The sequence below is a fragment of the Prionailurus viverrinus genome, unplaced genomic scaffold (assembly GCF_022837055.1).
Source record: "Prionailurus viverrinus isolate Anna unplaced genomic scaffold, UM_Priviv_1.0 scaffold_35, whole genome shotgun sequence".
NCBI lineage: Eukaryota > Metazoa > Chordata > Mammalia > Carnivora > Felidae > Prionailurus > Prionailurus viverrinus.
Genome location: NW_025927605.1, coordinates 3325119 through 3342832, shown reverse-complemented (window position 1 = coordinate 3342832; position 17714 = coordinate 3325119). Strand labels below are relative to the sequence as shown.

At 55.1% G+C, this 17714-nt stretch overlaps 2 protein-coding genes across 5 annotated transcripts; both read right to left on the bottom strand.

Annotated features, from left to right (window-relative positions):
* Positions 1 to 3454: 3454 nt before the first annotated feature.
* KRT35 (keratin 35) lies at positions 3455 to 9388 on the bottom strand. Of its 4 annotated transcripts, none has more exons than XM_047845747.1 (9): positions 9305 to 9388; positions 8178 to 8251; positions 6925 to 7705; positions 5982 to 6064; positions 5630 to 5786; positions 5334 to 5495; positions 4896 to 5021; positions 4248 to 4468; positions 3455 to 3958 (listed from the first exon to the last, which is right to left on the bottom strand). In XM_047845747.1, exons 3-9 carry the CDS (start codon positions 7393 to 7395, stop codon positions 3811 to 3813), a joined length of 1368 nt encoding a protein of 455 aa, XP_047701703.1. In that variant the 5' UTR covers positions 7396 to 7705; positions 8178 to 8251; positions 9305 to 9388; the 3' UTR covers positions 3455 to 3810. The 4 variants fall into 4 exon arrangements, with proteins under 4 accessions (XP_047701703.1, XP_047701701.1, XP_047701700.1 ...); XM_047845745.1 differs by having other exon boundaries at positions 6925 to 7838; positions 9305 to 9323; XM_047845744.1 differs by lacking the exon at positions 9305 to 9388 and adding an exon at positions 8928 to 9014 and having other exon boundaries at positions 6925 to 7838.
* A 4221-nt stretch (positions 9389 to 13609) lies between these two features.
* Positions 13610 to 17477, bottom strand: KRT36 (keratin 36). The gene is made up of 7 exons (XM_047845742.1): positions 16904 to 17477; positions 16119 to 16201; positions 15696 to 15852; positions 15001 to 15162; positions 14763 to 14888; positions 14364 to 14584; positions 13610 to 13977 (listed from the first exon to the last, which is right to left on the bottom strand). The coding sequence occupies exons 1-7, from the start codon at positions 17360 to 17362 to the stop codon at positions 13782 to 13784; spliced, it is 1404 nt and encodes a 467-aa protein (XP_047701698.1). The 5' UTR covers positions 17363 to 17477; the 3' UTR covers positions 13610 to 13781.
* Between the last annotated feature and the right edge of the window lie 237 nt (positions 17478 to 17714).

The following is a 17714-nucleotide window of genomic DNA, read 5'->3' as shown; positions in this document are numbered from 1 at the left end:
AAACTGTAAAAAATCATTATTGTAATAAAGTATAGCAGTGGCTCTCAAAATGTGGCTTCCAGACCAGCAGCATCAGCATCGCTCAGGAACATGTTAGAAATGCAATTCCTGGGGGCACCTGGGTGGTTTAGTCAGTTAAGCGTCTGACTCTTGATTTCAGCTCGGGTCACGATCTCACTGTTTGTAAGATCGAGCCCCGCGTCGGGCTCTGTGCTGACAGAGCTCTCCCTCTGTCTCTGCCCCTCCACTGCTCACACTCTTGCTCACTCTCTCTCAAAAATAAATAAACATTAAAAAAATAAATAAATAAAGGTAGGTGGGATGCATGCAGGGGTCTGGCCCAAGACTGTCTCCATTCTTTGAAAAACCAGAATGATTCCAGACAAAAGATTATAAAAGCTGAATTTAGGTAGTTCTACCAACCAGCCAGTTTGGGGGCACCTGGGTGGCTCAGTTGGTTGGACATCTGACTCAGTTTTGGTCATGATCTCACGGTTCATGGGTTCAAGCCCCACATTGGGCTCTCCGCTGACTGTGCGGAGCCTGCTTGGGATTCTCTCCCTCCGTCTCCCTCTGCCTCTCTCTCTCTCTCTCTTTCTCTGCCTCTCTCTCTCAAAATAAATATATAAACTTAAAAAAAAAAAGCCAGTTTGCCAACCCGCCCATACACACAGCACTTTCCATCAGCTTTTTAGTGTCATGTCTTCAAATATAAGCGGAAGGATCACCAGACGTTTGAGAGAAGTTTCCAGCATCGCAAAGAGAGACAAAACAAAACAAGCCAACAAACAAATTGCTGAAGAGGAAACTGGGGGAGACTGAAGCAAGGCAGAATTTAAGACAATCTATTAATACATACGTACGTGTGTGTATGTTTTTTAATAACCTCAGGGATAAAAATGGCAGTCTTGAGACAGTGTTATGGAAGAGGAACAGAGAACAGCAAAAACATAACTCTTTGAAATTAAAACTATGGGAACTGAAATTTAAACTTCAGTGCAGGTGTTTGAAATTAAAGGAGAGAGTAAAGTCGGAGCTGAGGAATAGTCAAAAAAGTACAGTTCAGGAATCCGCTAGCCCTCAGGGTGATGTCAGAGCTGCCCTGAGCTCCCAACTGCTTTGCCAAAAGGCCCTCCCGTTAATGGAGGAGCCCTCAATCCTGGCTGCACCCCAGAATCACTCGGGGAGCTTTCTAATATCCCAACACCAGGCCATATCCCAGACCAACTAAGTCAGGATAGCTGGGGGTCAGACCACACATCCCTTATGCCCCCCCCAGGTCATTGCAATGTGCGGCCAACGTTGAGAATCTCTGACCTAATGGAATCAGCATTATATTCAAAGTTGAAGTAACTAATAATAAGGAATAAATAAATAATAGTAAGTGGCAAGGCTATGCAGGATCTGGTTCTCTCCATCTGGGGAGGGGAATTCAGATGGGTTTGGAAGGGGTTTGTACCATAAGGAATGTCCTAAAGAGGACGTGTGGCTGATGGTAAACGGAGTTACCTGGAGCCTGTGCGCTCGAGACAGCGCCCACGCATTGCTTGCTAACTGTGGCTCCCCTATGCCCGACTTTCTTCCGAGTCAGAAAAAATAATAAGTCATGGACCTGCCTCTCCACCTCGGCTGCTAGGCATTGCTGCTTGGAACAAAAGCTCAGAAATGAAACTCCGGGCAGTGAGAATGTAGACGCCCACCCTCACAGCGATCCAGGCCTCCAGCTAGCATAGACAGTCAACAACACGAGCCGTTTTCCAAGGCCCGGCAAAGGCTCGGCAAAGCAGGACGGACCTTATAGTACAGTAAGTGTCGTGGCCTCTGTTTTACTGATGAGGAAACTGAGGCTCGGCAAGGGGCTGCCCTGTGCCAAAGCTCCCACTGGCGGTAAGTGGCGGGGTCGGGATATGAACCCCAGGTCAGTCTGACTCCACGTTCAGAGCCCAATTTCATCACACTAACGCCAAGGCCCCTTCGCCGGGCCTCATCCTGCCACTGAGGCAGGGAGTGGGTGCCCTTGCTTTCCCATCCCAAGGCCTCCCTCTGACGAGGGTCAGTCCTGCTCCTGGCACCTGACACACTGTCCAGCCCAGGGAGGCACCCAGTAAAGACGTGTTGAATAAACTGAATGATCACGAGACCATCAGCCTCTTCGGGGGGCTGAGCCTCAACAAAAGCAGCCAAGGTGTTCCAAGAAGGCCAACATGGGGGTGGTCAGGATTCCAGGAGTCAGGGAGCTGGGAGACACCAAAGCCCCGGGCCCTCCTTTACAGGGGGTTAGAAAGGGGTGACTCTAGGGGCACCTGGGTGGCTCAGTCAGTTGAGCATCTGACTTCAGCTCAGGCCATGATTTCACAGTTTGTGAGTTCAGGCCCCACATCGGGCTCTGTGCAGACAGCTCAGAGCCTGGAGCCTGCTTCAGATTCTGTGTCTCCCTCTCTCTCTGCCCCTCCCCTGCTCTCTCTCTCTCTCTCTCTGAAACAAATATTTTTTAAAAAATTAAAAAAAAGAGGGGATAACTCTGAAGTAGAATCAGGGTGAATTATACCAGGCCCTCTTAAGAGGTGGGGGTCTCAGGCCCACCTTCGTCAGCATCTTTCCCCAATCAGTTCTCCACCTCCCATGCTATTACAACTCTCTAAACGTCACTAACATTTCATAGTGGTGCTGTTGGCATCTTATGAATAGCACAGGGCTATCTGGAGAAACCGGCCTTCCTTTCTGCCTGAGAAAGTTTTACCTTCGTCTCCATTTCCCATTGGGATCCACGGAGCTTGGAATTTACCTGGTCTGGACATAAATGAGAGCCTTTGGGCCAAGATGCTGGGAGGGCCCACTGCCATGCGGAAATGCTCTGAGGCCCAAAGGTGCTGCGTGTGGTAACAGGTTCCAAAGGCACACAGCACATGATGAGCCTCTTATGGACAAGAATCTCTAAATCGTGGGTGGAAGTCACAAAGGCGGGCTCACTCTCCCATCTCCTGCTTTTAATGGGGTGTGGGTTTTTAGGGTGCTTGCTGGGCCGGGGGGGCTGTGGGAAAGTTCTGCAGCGGAAGAAAGAAACGAAAGTCCCCTGGGTGCGGCATTTACATGTTGCTGCTCTTATGAGAACGCCAGACATGAAATGAAAAGCAGCCTAAGATGCTTCACACCGCACTGGCCTTGGCTTTATCCTCCCTCCTCTGGGATGTAGTCTCCTGAATAGACTAAGAAGGGTAGTGGGAAGGGGCTGGTAACACGGGTCACCACATCAGAACCTTGGAGAAGCGTCTTCTTCATCAGGAAAGTGGAGCAGCTGAGCAAGAAACCCCACTGTACACCCTTATCCACCCCAAACAGGGTCACAGGGGCCCTGTCATCCCCAGGGTCATACATGGTCAAACAGCCCTATTTGTCAGCCCAGGGGTCAGCCCTCTTCACCCAGCAGAGACACAAAACAACGATACCAACGTGGTGCCAGTCAGGCATCGAGAGCCAAAGCAAATGCACTTTATTATTCTGCCCACACAAGCCCTCTATTGTATTTCAGAACCCACTAAAAGAGCGCCCAGAAGGAAAACCTGACCCAGGAGGCAGCCTGAGAACACAGAGCCTGGCTGGCACCCATTGAAATGATGAGGAGTTGAGGCTTTCGGGGGTGACCAGCCTTAATGACAGGCTTTGAGAGACTTTGAGGCATGTATTTGCAGTGAGACCGCTCAGGGCCAGGCCCCAGGGCCCTGGGCTCCGCACAGAGAGAGGGGATTGGGTTTTAGGGTTAGGGTTGAAAAGAGGCCAAGCCTAAGCCCTGGAGACAATGGCCAGTCACTCTCAGAACCGGCCCCCCGGGCAGGGCACACAGATGGGGCGGGGGCTGCAGGTTGTGCGGACAGCGCCCGGACCACAGGGGGCCGCAGGAAGACAGGGGAGGCAGGCCTTGGAAGGCGAGTGGTCAGGAGCACACGGGTTACAGGGCAGCCTAAGAGGAAGAAAAAGTTCCGATTACTATGATTTCCCAGTTCCTGTTTTCAGTAACTCAGAGCACCTTAAAAATCACCTAGTCCTACCCCCCGGTTTTATCAATGGGGAGACAGAGTCCCAGAGAGAAAAAGGACTTGCCAGGGTCACGTGATGAGTTTGTAATAAGACCAGAACTAAAGCCCCAGGGCTCCTGCCTCCAAATACCGGGCCCTTCCCAGGCACCGTGCCGTCTCCCCAGATTTTGCAGACCGCATTCGGAAGACGGGGGAGCCTGTGGCGCCACTCACTTGCAGTCCTCGCTCTCCAGCAGGCCCCGGTATGTGTTGATCTCGCCCTCCAGCCGGGCCCGCACGTCCAGCAGCACCTGGTACTCCTGGTTCTGCCGCTCCAGGTCAGCCCGGATCTCAGCCAACTGGGCCTCCACGTTGCTGATCAGGCACTGCATCTGGGCCAGCTGGGAGCTGTAGCGTGCCTCGGTCTCCGCCAGGGTGGATTCCAAAGCATCTCTCTGTGAGGACAAGGATTGGGGAGGGAAGACAAAGGTGGGAGGTCCAAGAAGGAGCAGGGAATCACTTTGAGCCAGGATGCACCACCACTGGGCATCTCATTTGAGGTAGCCAATGAGCCCCCGTAGCCCCCCTGATCTGGAGAGTAGCTCCCCTATTAACAACACCTCCGAGTAACTGACAATTGCTCAGAATGAATCTACAAGAGCTGCTGCCAGGACATGTCGGTTGCTATAGGTCTCCTGTGTTTTACCTCTGGGACATTTGTGAATGGGGGCTAGGACCTCATTCCCTCTACACAGAAAGTCCCTGATGCTTAAGACCTTGAACCCCTGGAGCCTGCCTGTGTGTTCAGAGCATGGAAGCCCAGGGGGCTCATGTGCTGCTGGGTTTGGTCCCCCAGCAGCCTTGCTCAAGGCCCGGGCTCACCATGCTCTGCTGGGCCTGCAGCTCGATCTCCAGGGCGTTGACCGTGCGTCTCAGCTCGATGATCTCCGCCTGGCAGGACTGCAGCTGCTCCGAGCTGGACACCACCTGCTGGTTCAGCTCCTCCGTCTGAAACATACACACACAGGACCTGGTCAGGAACGTCGGGACTCAGCTTCATGAAGAGGTCTACAGAGGCCACACAGAATCATGAGCCAAGAAGGACCTTCCAGAACACCAGTCCATCCCCTTCATTTCATCCCCATTTCAGTAACGTCCCTGAGGACATTATTGCTTAGAGGACAGCAACCTGCCCAACATGCATAGTGAGGTCGAAACAGAGCTGGGGCTCAGACTCAGCTTCTTCGTTCAGAGCCCCAAGGTCAATTCTGTTTGACCCACCTTGTGTCTCCGTTGCACTGACTGTTTCCAGGCACGTACCTGGGTGTTGAACCATTCTTCAGCATCACGGCGGTTATTCTCCACCAGGGTCTCATACTGGCATCTCATCTCATCCAGAACACGGTTCAGGTCAACAGGCGGGGCAGCGTCCACCTCGACATTGAGCCGGTCACCAAGCTGGCACCGAAGTGAGTTCACTTCCTGTGGCACAGATCAGGGTCAGCACTAACTTTCCCAGCTGGCTGCCTCGCTCACCCTCCTCCCCTGTGCCTACCTGCTCCCGATGTGCACCTTCTTCCCCATGCCCACCTGCCCACCTCCTCCCCTGTGCTCACCTCCTCGTGGTTCTTCTTGAGGCATAGCAGCTCCTCCTTCAGGGACTCCACCTGGGCCTCCAGGTCGGCCTTGCACAGGGTCAGATCGTCCAGGATCCTGCGCAGGCCGTTCATGTCTGACTCCACCAGCTGCCGCATGGACAGCTCCGTCTCGTACCTGGCAGGCGCATAACAGGGTGCCTGAAGCTACGTCTCCTTTTATGTCCAAGTCAGATCCCACCCCAGGCTGGCCTGGTTCTGTGTGTCCCATCTTAATGCCTCAGCGACTTTAGTGCGGCCAAAACCCTGAGTCCTGGCCTCACCCATGTCCATTTCTACCAGCCCCCAGCTGAGGAGCCAGCAGAACACTCACTTGGTTCTGAAGTCGTCTGCGGCCAGCTTGGCGTTGTCGATCTGCACCACGAGCCTGGCGTTCTCTGCCTTGGTGCACAGGGTCTGGGGCAATAGAGAAGTGACATCAGGGCAAGGAAGGACATTCTGTCAGCTGGAGCTCCCCAAAGCTGCCAAGGGCCACCTCTGGAGGGAGTCAGCCATCCCGGGACTCCGGGCAGCTGAGGCTCCTTGAAGGCTTATTACGGGCACGCAGAGGGGGTCAGAGAAGGAAGCCTCGGCAGCCTCTGAGACCCGTAACCTGGCTTGGACAGGGGCAGATGGGGAAAGGCTCCAGCAAAGACTGGCGTGGTGGCTGCCTCTTGTCTTCCTGTCTCCAGACCACTGGGAGCTCAGGGCGGGTCATGAACAACAGCGTACTCTGTGATTCCTTGGTCACAAATGGTCCCTCCCAGGAGGCAGCTGGGACTTTCAGGGGATGTGGGCTGGGCAAGAAGGAAACATCTGACGGGCCCTTTCTTCCCTGAGTTCTTTATAGAAAACCTGATGTGCACCAAACAAATCAAGTCCAAGCCCCTCACCTAAAAAAAAAAAAAAAAAAAAAAAAAAAAAGAAGAAGAAATTAAAACTCAAAGAGGTAGGCTGTGCTAGCAAAGGTTACACAGTCCGTCAGTTCACGGAGCCTGCGTTCAAACTCTGGCTCCACCAACTGCCCGCTGGACCACCCAGAATAAGTCACTTAACCAGCCTCGGCTTCAGTTGTTCTCTTCTGTAAAATGGGCTAACGATACCTCTCTCATCAGATGACGGGGAGGAGCAAATGAGGCCACAGATGTGAACATGCCCTGCGACCTCTCTCAAGTACCCCGTGGGAGCAGGGCTACCGCCACAGCTGCGCTGGCTTCCCCGTCCAGTGCTGGTGACAGCAGACTCCCGGGCAGCCAAAGCCACTCTGGACGTCTCACCTTCTTCTGGAGCTCCTCGATGGTCCGGAAGTAGGACTGGTAGTCAGGGCACAGGTAGGGCACCTGCTGCTCACACCACTCCCGGATGCGGCTCTCCAGGCTGGCGTTGTCCCGCTCCAGCTGGCGCACCTTCTCCAGGTAGCTGGCCAGGCGGTCGTTCAGGGACTGCATGGTCTCCTTCTCGCTGCCGGCGAGGACGCCTTCCCCAAACCAGCCCCCGCCCACGCTGGAGCTGGTGGCAAAGCCTCCATACGGGAGGCAGAGAGCGGGCAGGCAGCTGGCCGCCCTGCAGCCGCTCCGGCCCAGCCCCACGGAGCACGCAGAGAAGCTCCGGGCCCCGGAGGAGAGGCTGGGGAGCTTGCAGGAGCCACTGGAGTACATTGCGGACACGCGAGCGGAGCCCCCGCCGGCCCCTCCCGGGCCCTTGAGAGACCCCGAAGAGAAGCTGGCCTTCAGGCACTTGGAAGCCATTGACCTCAGCCGCCCAGACACGAGCGATCGGTCTTCGAGGCCAGGCGCCCCCCCAGTGTGGACAAGCAGCCCTTCACCCCGCGTTTATATCTCTGCCCCAGTGGGCGTTGGCCTTTACAAAGGGTTTTCTCCTCATTAAAGTTAATACCACTTTCTAGAAGAACCCCTCATTACCCTGTTATTTAGCTTCCCGTGAACGTTTTCCGGCCTCGTAAATCGGGAGCCCCGTTGAACTGGTGGCCACGACGAGACGTCTCCTCCGCCCCGTGTTGCCGGGAAGACCAAGTATCCGTCAGTTCTTCAAAGGGGCCTGTCATCCGAGCCCAGACCTCATCAGCCTCCGCCTTAGGAGGTGTGGGAACCCACAGCCACGATCTTGACTTTCTCCAGCATTATCTCCTTTTATGGGCCCAAGGAAGTAGAGGAGGCCTCTGGGTTGGCCCCTGGATGTTGGAAAAGCAAGCCCGGCTGTTGCAGGAACAAAGACCTCGTGCCCAAGGAGACACAGAAGGCTCTAGAATGGCCCAGAAATGTGGCAATGGTGACCAACTATCCCAGTTTCCTCAGGACTGTTCTCGATTTAGTGCTAAAAGCCCCATATCTCTGAGAACCCGTCAGTCCCCTGCAAAATGGGAGAGTTGGTCACCCCAGACAGAGCAGAGCCTTGGGGTGAGACCCCCACTCCCTCCCTCACCAGGAAATATGGCCAGTTGTATAGCCCTACCATCAGCCAAAACAACTAGAGGTCAGCCTACTGAGCGCCTGTCCATGGTCACACTTACCATGTGTAGGAAGGTATGTCTTCCCACACCCCGGCCAAAAAGTGGAGAAGCCTTTCTTGCTGGCTGCCTCGGGACTGAGGGGGAGAATGGAGACATGATTCACAGACCTCGTCAGAAGACACAGTCGGATCTTCAGAGTTTTATCTCTGCTGCGGGAGCTTTCTGAACTGATGTCCAGAAAGCTTGACTAGGGGTGGAGTGTATTTTTCCAGAACGTCCCATCTGCCAAGCGAGTGAGGCCTGGGAGAGGAGAGGGTCTGGGAGCCGAGCCAGAGGGCAGGCGGAGCCCTGTGGGATTTGCCTTCCAGTCTGCCCTGTAGTTCGGGGCCCTGCCGACTCTTCTGGAGACACGTTTCACCTTCCCATCGGGAGAACGGCCGTGAGCTGAGCGCCAGCAGCCTTCCCGGTACATGGTCTCGCTTCACCCCCATGTTGCCCTGTGAGCCCAGGCTTGTCATCCCCACCTCAGAGCTGAGGAACCCAAGACCCAGGGATGATAAGAGCTTGCCAAAGTGCCACCACCTAGTGACCGTCAGAGCCAAGATGCCCTCTCCACCACACCACCCGCCTCTGCCTCTGCTGGGAACCCTTCCCGGGCTGCCAGGTACGGCTGGGCTCTGCAAAGGACAGAAAGAACGAATAGTGTGGGCTCCACAAGGGGATGACCAATAGCCTCTGGTGTCCCAGGAGAAGCAGCTCAGAAGCATGTGAACTCTGCGGGTTCCAATCCCAGTCCCAACATGTACCAACCGTGTGCTTGAATTTCTCCCCATCTCTCTCTGTTTCCTCCTCTGTGAAGTGGCAAGAAGATAACAACACCTACTTCCTAGGGCTGCTCTGAGGATTAAAAAGCAGAAACAGCACCTGCTCACGGGAAGTGCTCGGGAACGCCAACCGCTGTGATGGGCGGAGTCTTGCTGTGCTCAGACTGACAACGCTAAGAAGCTGTCACTAGGGAGTGTAGATGGGCTCTGAGCACCTAGGCCACCATCCCATAGGCCAGGTGCGTGCGTTTGGGGGCCCTCAGATATAGAACTCTCGTGAGTCACCATGCCCTTCCCACACCCAGGAGCCTGGTGTGACCAGCACCCGCCCAGCACAGTTCCAGGGCCAGTTGGCTGCCTCACCTTCTCCTCCCTGGAAATCCATGCCTCAGTGCAAAGGACGCGGCTGAGCTAAGAGCCTGGATGAGCCTCCTCTGGTGTTCGGATCTCCCATCCATGTGAGCACAGGGCTCCACCCCAGCCTTGCTAAGCCTCCTGTGCTCTGGGCTCAAGGGCCACCCTGGATCCACAGGGCCCAGAGAAGCCACAGCAGCAAAGGCCTGGGAAGCCCCACGCTGTTTATACCTGTGACCCTTGCGGGGGGGGGTGGGGGGGGGGTGGGGGTGGTGGTGGGGCGGTCACATGGGTTCCTAGAAAGGGCTCCACACCTGTGCTGCCCGGAACGGGTTTGCCTCCCCGACACAGCCCTGTTAAAGGCAAGGCTGATGGCACTTAGTTCCTGCCAGGCCCCATGCTGAGCTCTCTCCAAGCATTCTCTCGTTCATTGCTCACAACAGTCTCAAGAGATTGGCATCGCCAGTATCCCCCATTTAGGAGATGAGTAAACTGAGACTTGGAATGTTTCAGAAGCCTACCCCGCTCCAGCCCAGCTTTGCCCTCCTGGCTCTGAACGCCCGTGGCAGTGACTCGTGGTTGATCTGCTGGCCCTCCCTTCACTGATACCCTCCAATTGTCTTGTGTTTGAGCCGTGTCTTCCCAGGGAGACTGTTTTGGGGGCAAGGACAGACCTCCTCCTTCTTTTGAAATCTCTATAGTTCAAGCATGGAGCTAGGATCCCAGATGTCTCAGAATGAAAGAATAAATGAAAGGAAGAATGAATGAATGAATGAATGAGTGAGTGAATGAATGCTTGGCCCATGGTAAGTTGTGCTAAGTGAGAAAGAAAGGAAAGGATTTTGAGAGAAAAGGAACATTAAAAAGGGGGGCAGGGGGGATAAGGAAGGGAGGGGGGAAAAAGTGGGTAGGGAGCTGGGAGGGAAAAAAACACTTCCAAAGTCAGACTTACTATCCCTACTGTTATAGACGGGAAAACTGAGGCTCAGAGATTGGGCAGCTCTGTGTAGGGAGCTAACACTAACACTAACACTAACAAAGTGTTCTCTGGGCCAAAAGCCATTCTGCCAAAGGGAGACAGGCCCATAAGCCTATTCTGTGGCTAAAAATTCTTGATACGTTTTTTTAGATAATTTTATAAGACATATAAGTAATATTTTTAAAGCTATGAAGTAGCCTCTAAGTCATTCTGCTCTATTTCCATTCTTCCTCAGCATTCTTTTTACTAAAACGAAATCATGACCTAGAACGCCTTATCAGCAAGAACCAATCTTGTTAGTAAGTATCCTAATTACTTTTCGGACAGGACCTGTGCACCCCGCCAAGGTAGGGTCTGTGCTGTCCCCAGAACGTGCCGTGGGTGCACTTGGCCATACTTTAAAATACCTTTGCCCTCCTCCTTCCTGCTCTGCCCATCCTTCAAAGCTTCCATTAATTCCAAATCTCCCCTAAGCCCCCAGCTCTCAATGACCTCTCCCCATCCTGAGAACCCGAGAGCCTGCCCCACACCCACACCCGCCATGCCTGGTGCTGCATGGAGCGCAGGCGGCTGTCTCCCCAGCTGGACCATCAGCTTCTTGAGGACTGGAGGGCCCGTGACCCACCGTTTGATCCAGCTGCTTCCCCCGCACCCCCTCTTCTCCCTGGATGTTCCCCTGCATTAGCACTTGTTTCATGCATGAGGTGTTGGTTGATTAATTGATTGGAGCATGAGAAAGATAGCCAGATAGCAGCTCTGCAAGTATAAACAAGATGAGAACCACCTTGAAATAAAGGATTATGTTCACTCTGGAGGAATTTGATAAACTGTAATGTGTGATATCATCTCTCCCTTGGTGTCAAAAAAGAGCAATGACACAGGAGTCAAAAGGCCTGCAAGGGTGTCCTGTCTGCCCTTTACTGTGCCGGTGCCGGTCCCCAGCAGTGCTGAGCAAAAGTGCTGAGTTCTGGTTTCCACAGCAGTTAGTGATTTAAACTGGAACCCAGTTAAGTGTGGGTGTGAGGTCGAGGATAGGAGGGGTTCCTTAACCAGTGCAGATACTCTGCAATTTCTTTCTTTTTTTAAATTTTTTTAATGTTTATTTATTTTGGAGAGAGAGAGAAAAAGACAGAGCCCAAGCGGGGGAGGAGCAGAGAGAGAGGGAGACACAGAATACGAAGTAGGCTCCAGGCTCTGAGCTGTCAGCACCGAGCCCAACGCAGGGCTTGAACCCACCAACTCGAGATAATGACCTGAGTCGAAGTCCAACGCTTAACGGGTGTTATCAGTCAGGTTTCTCCAGAGAAACAGAACCAATAGGATGGAAAGAAAAAAAAAATGTATATATATATATATATATATATGGACTCACGTAGTTGTGGAGAGGCTTGCAAATCTGAGATCCATAGGACAGGCTGGCAGCTGGAAACTCAGCAGGATCTCTGTGTTACACTCTTGGACTGAACCACCCAGGCGCCCTGATGCTCTGAAATGTCATAAACAGCTAGACAACGCTACATAAAGAAAGTGCCTACAGTGGCTCAGTCAGTTAAGCGACTGACTCTTTTTTTTTTTTAATGTTTAATTTTGAGAGAGAGAGAGAGAGAGAGAGAGAGACAGAGTGTGAGCAGGGGAGGGGCAGAGAGAGACAGAGACACAGAATCCAAAGCAGGCCCCAGGCTCTGAGCTGTCAGCACAAAGCCCAACACGGGGCTCGAATTCACCAATCGTGAGATCATGACCTGAGCCAAAGTCGGACGCTTAACCGACTGAGCCCCCCAGGTGCCCCAGTGACTGACTCTTGATTTCTGCTCAGGTCATGATCATGTGGTTGGGGGATTGAGCCCGCATTAGGCCCCTCACTGAGGGTGGAGACTGCTTGGGATTCTGTCTCTCCCTCTCTCTCTCTCTCTCTCTCTCTGTCCCTCACCCACTCGTGTTCTCTCTCTCTCTCTCTCTCTCTCAAAATAAACAAATAAACTTTACAAAAAGAAGAAAAGAAAGCACCTACAGCCACACAGGGCAGTCTGAGTGCCTGAGACAAGGCTGTGAGTGCACCCCATAAGCTGTAGAGGGCGCACATAAAGGGGACACGCTGTACGACAGAGTGAGGCGCTGACAGTGTGATTATTTGCCAGGATACACCACCCGGTGTGGTCTGTCTGCCTGCAATAGCAGGGCAGCTCGAGCGGTGGCCAGAACAGAGGGCTCAGTCCACCTCCCGCTCCCTGGCCGTCTCCACACACCAGCAAGCAGGGCTGGGATGTGCTCTGTGCACACCCTGCGGCCCACCGTCTCCAGAGCCTCAGGCCAGAGCAGGGAGTGGCAGACATCAGCCCCCAGAGCAGGAGCATGGAGTACGGGGGGAAGCGGGGCCTGACCAGTAGGTAGCAATGATTCCGGTTGGGTGGAGGTGGGAAGAGACACTATGCGCTGGGAAGAGGACCAGAGTCAGAATCAGAATAGCTGGACGATGGCCTCTTCTCTGCCACTCACTGCTGTGTGGCCTAAGGAAAGTCACTGTCCACTCTGGGCCTGTCTTCTCAACTAAAGAATAAATCAGGGGGGCAAAGAAGACATGGGGCCCTCAGACTTCTCACAGGCCATGCGTCTCTGACCAGAGTGGCGTCCAGGGCCCGGCACCATTAGGCTGGATGCCCGGAAGGGCAGAGCTCAGCCAGTAGACTTTGGGGCACTCTGACCTCTGCCCCACAGAGAGGTTCCCTCCCACCTGCTCTGTGTTTCACCCCCCACACTTCACTGTTCCTGCTGCCCTTCATTCAGCCCTGTATCCAGGTCTGGGGACAGAGGCTCACCTGGCCCTCCTGCCTTCATCTTCCAGCTCCCCTCCCCGAAGTGGTCTGCCCAGGCTGGCTGCCTGCCGTTTGCCTCTCCCTGGTTGGTCCCTCTCCCAAACTGGCACCAGTATTAGGCCTGAGGGTGGGCCAACAGGTCGGTGGAAGCTGGACTAAGGAGGAGAAGCTAAAGGGAAGGACAGGGACCACCAGATCCAGGCAGGGTGACCAAGGAGGGCTGGCTTGGGAGCCTTTGCAGGGCCACCAGGTGGGTACCCATGGGCAGGGCTGAAGCTGTGGGTAATGGCTGTGCCTGTCTGGATTGGGTGGGTGTCTGTTTTCATGAGCCAGGGCATGAGGTGTCCCCGTTATTAAATATCTTTAATCACCCTGTCACTTCCTACCACTCAGACCCAGAGAAGACAGACGTGAAACCAAAGCCCACAACTTTACTGTGACCCTTGACCAAACATCCCCACTAACTAACCTCATAAGAATAGACAGAGTCACGTTTGCAATGCCAAGAGAACACACTTTATTGGGCAGAATTCCAGGGGAACCTAGTTTTGCATAAAAGCAGTTAAGTCCAGAAACACAATATAAGAAGTCATTTTGGTAGAAAAAAAATCTGCTGAGCGGGGAGCCCCTCTAGGGAATGGAGGGGGGGTCATTTAGAGCCAGGAGCCACAGGGGTGTCCCTCCGGGGGGCTGGCTACAGTGGGCAGGGCTGCAGGTGCTCCCTGGAGGAGACGACCTTCCCGTCTCTGATCTCCTCGGTGATGGTGCGGATCTGGGTGCTGACCTGGGGAGCCGGGCCGCAGGGCACAGCCGGAGCACAGGGCACAGTCGAGACGTAAGGTACCCTAACGGAAGGCTTGCATTCTGTGGCACAAGGGTGGGCAGGCAGCCTGAGGAAATGAAATCATATCAGAGTGCATTTGGCATCGGGGCCTGGGACTGAGATTCATGTTAAGCGGATTTAGGGGATAGAGTACAGGTTTAGGATGACAACAACCGATGGCTTCGGTGCCTCTGAAACCCCCCAAGGGCTGCAGGGGGGAAGACGAGGAACTCCCAGCTAAGCACCATGGTGGGAAGGCACTGTGGGGGGGGGGGGGGGGTGCGGTTTGTGCCCCTGTAATGACCAAGCTGGGACAAGAAGGGATCTCAAGGGAGAGGTTTTGGATCAATCGCAGTCACCCACTGCAGACTGACACCCTCTCTGAGGCACTGAGGGCTGGGCCCCGGGAGCCCTGTCCCCACGCCTGGCTCTCTGGGGCTCACAGCCACTCACTTGCAGTCCTCGCCCTCCAGCAGGCGGCGGTAGGTGGCGATCTCCGACTCCAGCCGGGCCTTGACGTCCAGCAGCACCTGGTACTCCTGGTTCTGCCGCTCCAGGTCACAGCGGATCTCGGCCAACTGGGCCTCCACGTTGCTGATCAGGCACTGCATCTGGGCCAGCTGGGAGCTGTAGCGCGCCTCGGTCTCCGCCAGGGTGGATTCCAGGGAGTTCCTCTGGAAGGGGAAAGAGGAAGAGCCGCCAGTGGAAGGGAGTCCCAACCAGAGACCCTGTAGCCCTGGGTATGTGCATATCCTGTGTGATCACGCCCCATCATGAGTCCGCACGCTGAGGCTGGGGGGGTCAGGGCTTTGCCAGGAGCTGTGGCCAGTGACTGGGGCAGAAGCCACCCACCATGCTGTGCTGGGCCTGCAGCTCGATCTCCAGGGCGTTGACCGTGCGTCTCAGCTCGATGATCTCCGTCTGGCAACACTGCAGCTGCTCCGAGCTGGACATCACCTGCTGGTTCAGCTCCTCGGTCTGAGGGCCCAGAGCATGGTCAGACCAAATGAAGCTACTTTAAAGGGGAACCCCCTGCCCCGGGAGCTGGTGCCCGCCCCCTGCCACCCCAGCCCAGCGGCCCCAGCCCCACCTGGGTGTTGAACCAGGCCTCCACGTCTCGACGGTTATTCTCCACCAGGGCCTCATACTGGCATCTCATATCATCCAGAATCTTGTTGAGATCCACCGGGGGGGCGGCATCCACCTCCACGTTCAGTCGGTCCCCGAGTTGGCAACGGAGTGTGTTGACTTCCTGCAGAGGGGAGGCAGGATGGCACACGGTTGGGAAAAGGGTGCCGGATTGAGGGTTCCAGTGGCTGGGTTCACACCCTCCTCCCGCAGCTGCCGGCTGGGTAACGTTAGCATATCAACTTCTCTGAGCCTCGGTCGCCTCACGGGCATACACCTGCCTCCTCTGGGGATTTGGGAGGGTAGGGTGACATGAGGCAAACGTCAGGCAAATAGAATAAATGTTATCAGGCGCTAGCATCCAGAGGGAGATCTAGTGTCATGGGCAGGAGTGTGGGATCTGTGTGACCTTAGGCACGTGACTGAACCCCTCCGTGCCTCGCTTTTCTCATCCGTAAAATGGGATCATCGTGAGGACGAAATGAAGCGAGAACAAAATGCAAAGTGTTTCAAACGGCTCCGGGCACACCGTGTGATGTCAACAAATGTCAGCCGGAGCTCCTGGGGGGGTAGCTGTCACAGTTGTTAGCCCCAAGGGTCACCGGGGGCTCCCTGCCGGGTGGGAAACTCCGGAAAGTCGCACGACACGAGCCTCACCTCCTCGTGGTTCTTCTTGAGACACAGCAGCTCCTCCTTCAGGGACTCCACCTGGGCCTCCAGGTCGGCCTTGCACAGGGTCAGCTCGTCCAGGATCCTGCGCAGGCCGTTGGTGTCGGCCTCCACCAGCTGCCGCATGGACAGCTCCGTCTCGTACCTGCACACACACACACAACCCTGCTGGGTCTGCAGCGAAGGAGCCACGCACAGGCAGGGTCCCCCGCCCTCCGTCAGCTGCGGTGGCTGATTTGGGGGTCAGCAGCACGCTGGGCCTTTCCTTTGACCCGGAAGGGATCCAGGGCCTGTGCCGTATTCCCACTTACGGTTCGGTCTGGCCTCACTCCCACCTCCCCAGCTCCCATGGCCCGGGGGGGCAGAGGCGAAGGAAGGCACAACGGACCTTCCCCGATGAGGCCCACTCACTTGGTCCGGAAGTCGTCGGCAGCCAGCTTGGCGTTGTCAATCTGCAGGACTAGCCTGGCGTTCTCAGCCTTGGTCAGCAGGATCTGGGGAACAAGGGGCGTCCCGGGAGCTAGGAAAGGCCCAGCTCACAGAGGGCATGCTTCTAAGTACCACCGGCACCTTCAGCACGCCCAGCCCCGAGCCCTGAGCCTGAGCCCAGACATGGAAAGAGAGCATCAGTCCCAGGAAGGGCATCACTAGAAGTAGGCCCCAGAACGGCACGGCGGGAGGCCTCAGGCTGAGGTGCAAAGATCCAAGCCAACCCGGATTCGGATTCTGCATCTCCCACTCACAGGCTGTGCGATCTCGGGCAAGTTCGCTGAACCTCCCGGATACTTAACTTCTGCCTCTGTTAAATGGGCCCAGTAACACCCATCTCTCCAAGGTGAGGAACAAGTAATCTAACAGATGGGAAAGCATCAGGCGCTGTGCCTGCATTTGGTAGAGGCTGGGTACAAGTTATTGCCCTTCCTGTAGCTAAGACAGCCAGGGGAGGAGAGGGATGGCTGGCATAGATGCACTTAGCAAGAGACTCACAGAGAGGTCTGGGTCTCCTCCCCCCCCCCGCCCCAGAAAACCAGAACCCCCAGAGAAAATCTTGCCCTGAACAGAGAATTCCCTAAGAGGTCCTAAGACTTCTCATCCGTCTGTAGTCCCTTGGAATGAGACAGGACCTTCCCCACCCCACCACCACCCCACTCCCACCCAGGGCTGGGGATGCTGGGGAGGGGCCAGGTCCCCATTACCTTCTGCTGGAGGTCCTCGATGGTCTTGAAATACGACTGGTAGTCTGGGCAGATGTACGGGATCTGAGACTCATACCAGTCCCGGATCCTGGTCTCCAGCTCCGCGTTCTCCCGCTCCAGCTGGCGCACCTTCTCCAGGTAGCTGGCCAGGCGGTCGTTCAGGAACTGCATGGTCTCCTTCTCGTTGCCATTGAAGGCGCCTTCGCAGAACCAGCCCCCGCTCCCAACAAAGCCAGAGGGGTAGCAGCCAGCGGCCAGGTAGGAGCCGGGCAAGCAGCTCCCGAGGCTGGAGAGGCCCAGCCTGATGGAGGAGGCAGACCCCACAGCACCAGCAAGACTGGGGACCCTGCAGGAGCCCACAGAGCGGACGGAGGACACCCGAGAGATGCCGCCTGCCGTGCCACACAGGCCCTTGACAGACCCAGAGGAGAAGACCGGGGAGCAGACCTGGGTGGCCATGATCCTAGCAGAGGCAGGTCACAGTGAAGCAAGGAGCTCAGGTTCTAGACTCTCAAGGCCTCTCTGGGGTGTTTATATACAGTCTCCATGGGGTGTTGGCGTGTTTCTCTTGGGAAAGCCTATTCCTATTCCAGAAAGCTAATCTCATCAGAATGTGATTTTTTTTGCTACCCATCCAGAATTCCTTAGCTTGTAAAAAATTAAAAAAAAAAAAAAATTTGCATTTTGTTTGCTAAGTCAGGACTCTCGTGTGTTGTCATTTCCTGTCAGAATATGAACTTTATTGCGTCTTCAAAGTCTTTGCACCAGATCCCATAAATCGGGAGTGGCCTCACAAATGACATTTGGTTCC

What these genes read in the sequence shown, in the direction of transcription:
- KRT35 (XM_047845747.1), bottom strand. Translation starts at nt 7,395, where the DNA reads ATGGCTTCCAAGTGCCTGAAGGCCAGCTTCTCTTCGGGGTCTCTCAAG. An exon ending in GCAGACGACTTCAGAACCAA is followed by an intron (nt 5,787 to 5,981) that starts GTGAGTGTTCTG and finishes TGCGCCTGCCAG; the next exon opens with GTACGAGACGGAGCTGTCCA. An exon ending in TCAAGAAGAACCACGAGGAG is followed by an intron (nt 5,496 to 5,629) that starts GTGAGCACAGGG and finishes TCTGTGCCACAG; the next exon opens with GAAGTGAACTCACTTCGGTG.
- KRT36 (XM_047845742.1), bottom strand. Translation starts at nt 17,362, where the DNA reads ATGGCCACCCAGGTCTGCTCCCCGGTCTTCTCCTCTGGGTCTGTCAAG. An exon ending in GCCGACGACTTCCGGACCAA is followed by an intron (nt 15,853 to 16,118) that starts GTGAGTGGGCCT and finishes GTGTGTGTGCAG; the next exon opens with GTACGAGACGGAGCTGTCCA. An exon ending in CTGGAGGGCGAGGACTGCAA is followed by an intron (nt 13,978 to 14,363) that starts GTGAGTGGCTGT and finishes TCATTTCCTCAG; the next exon opens with GCTGCCTGCCCACCCTTGTG.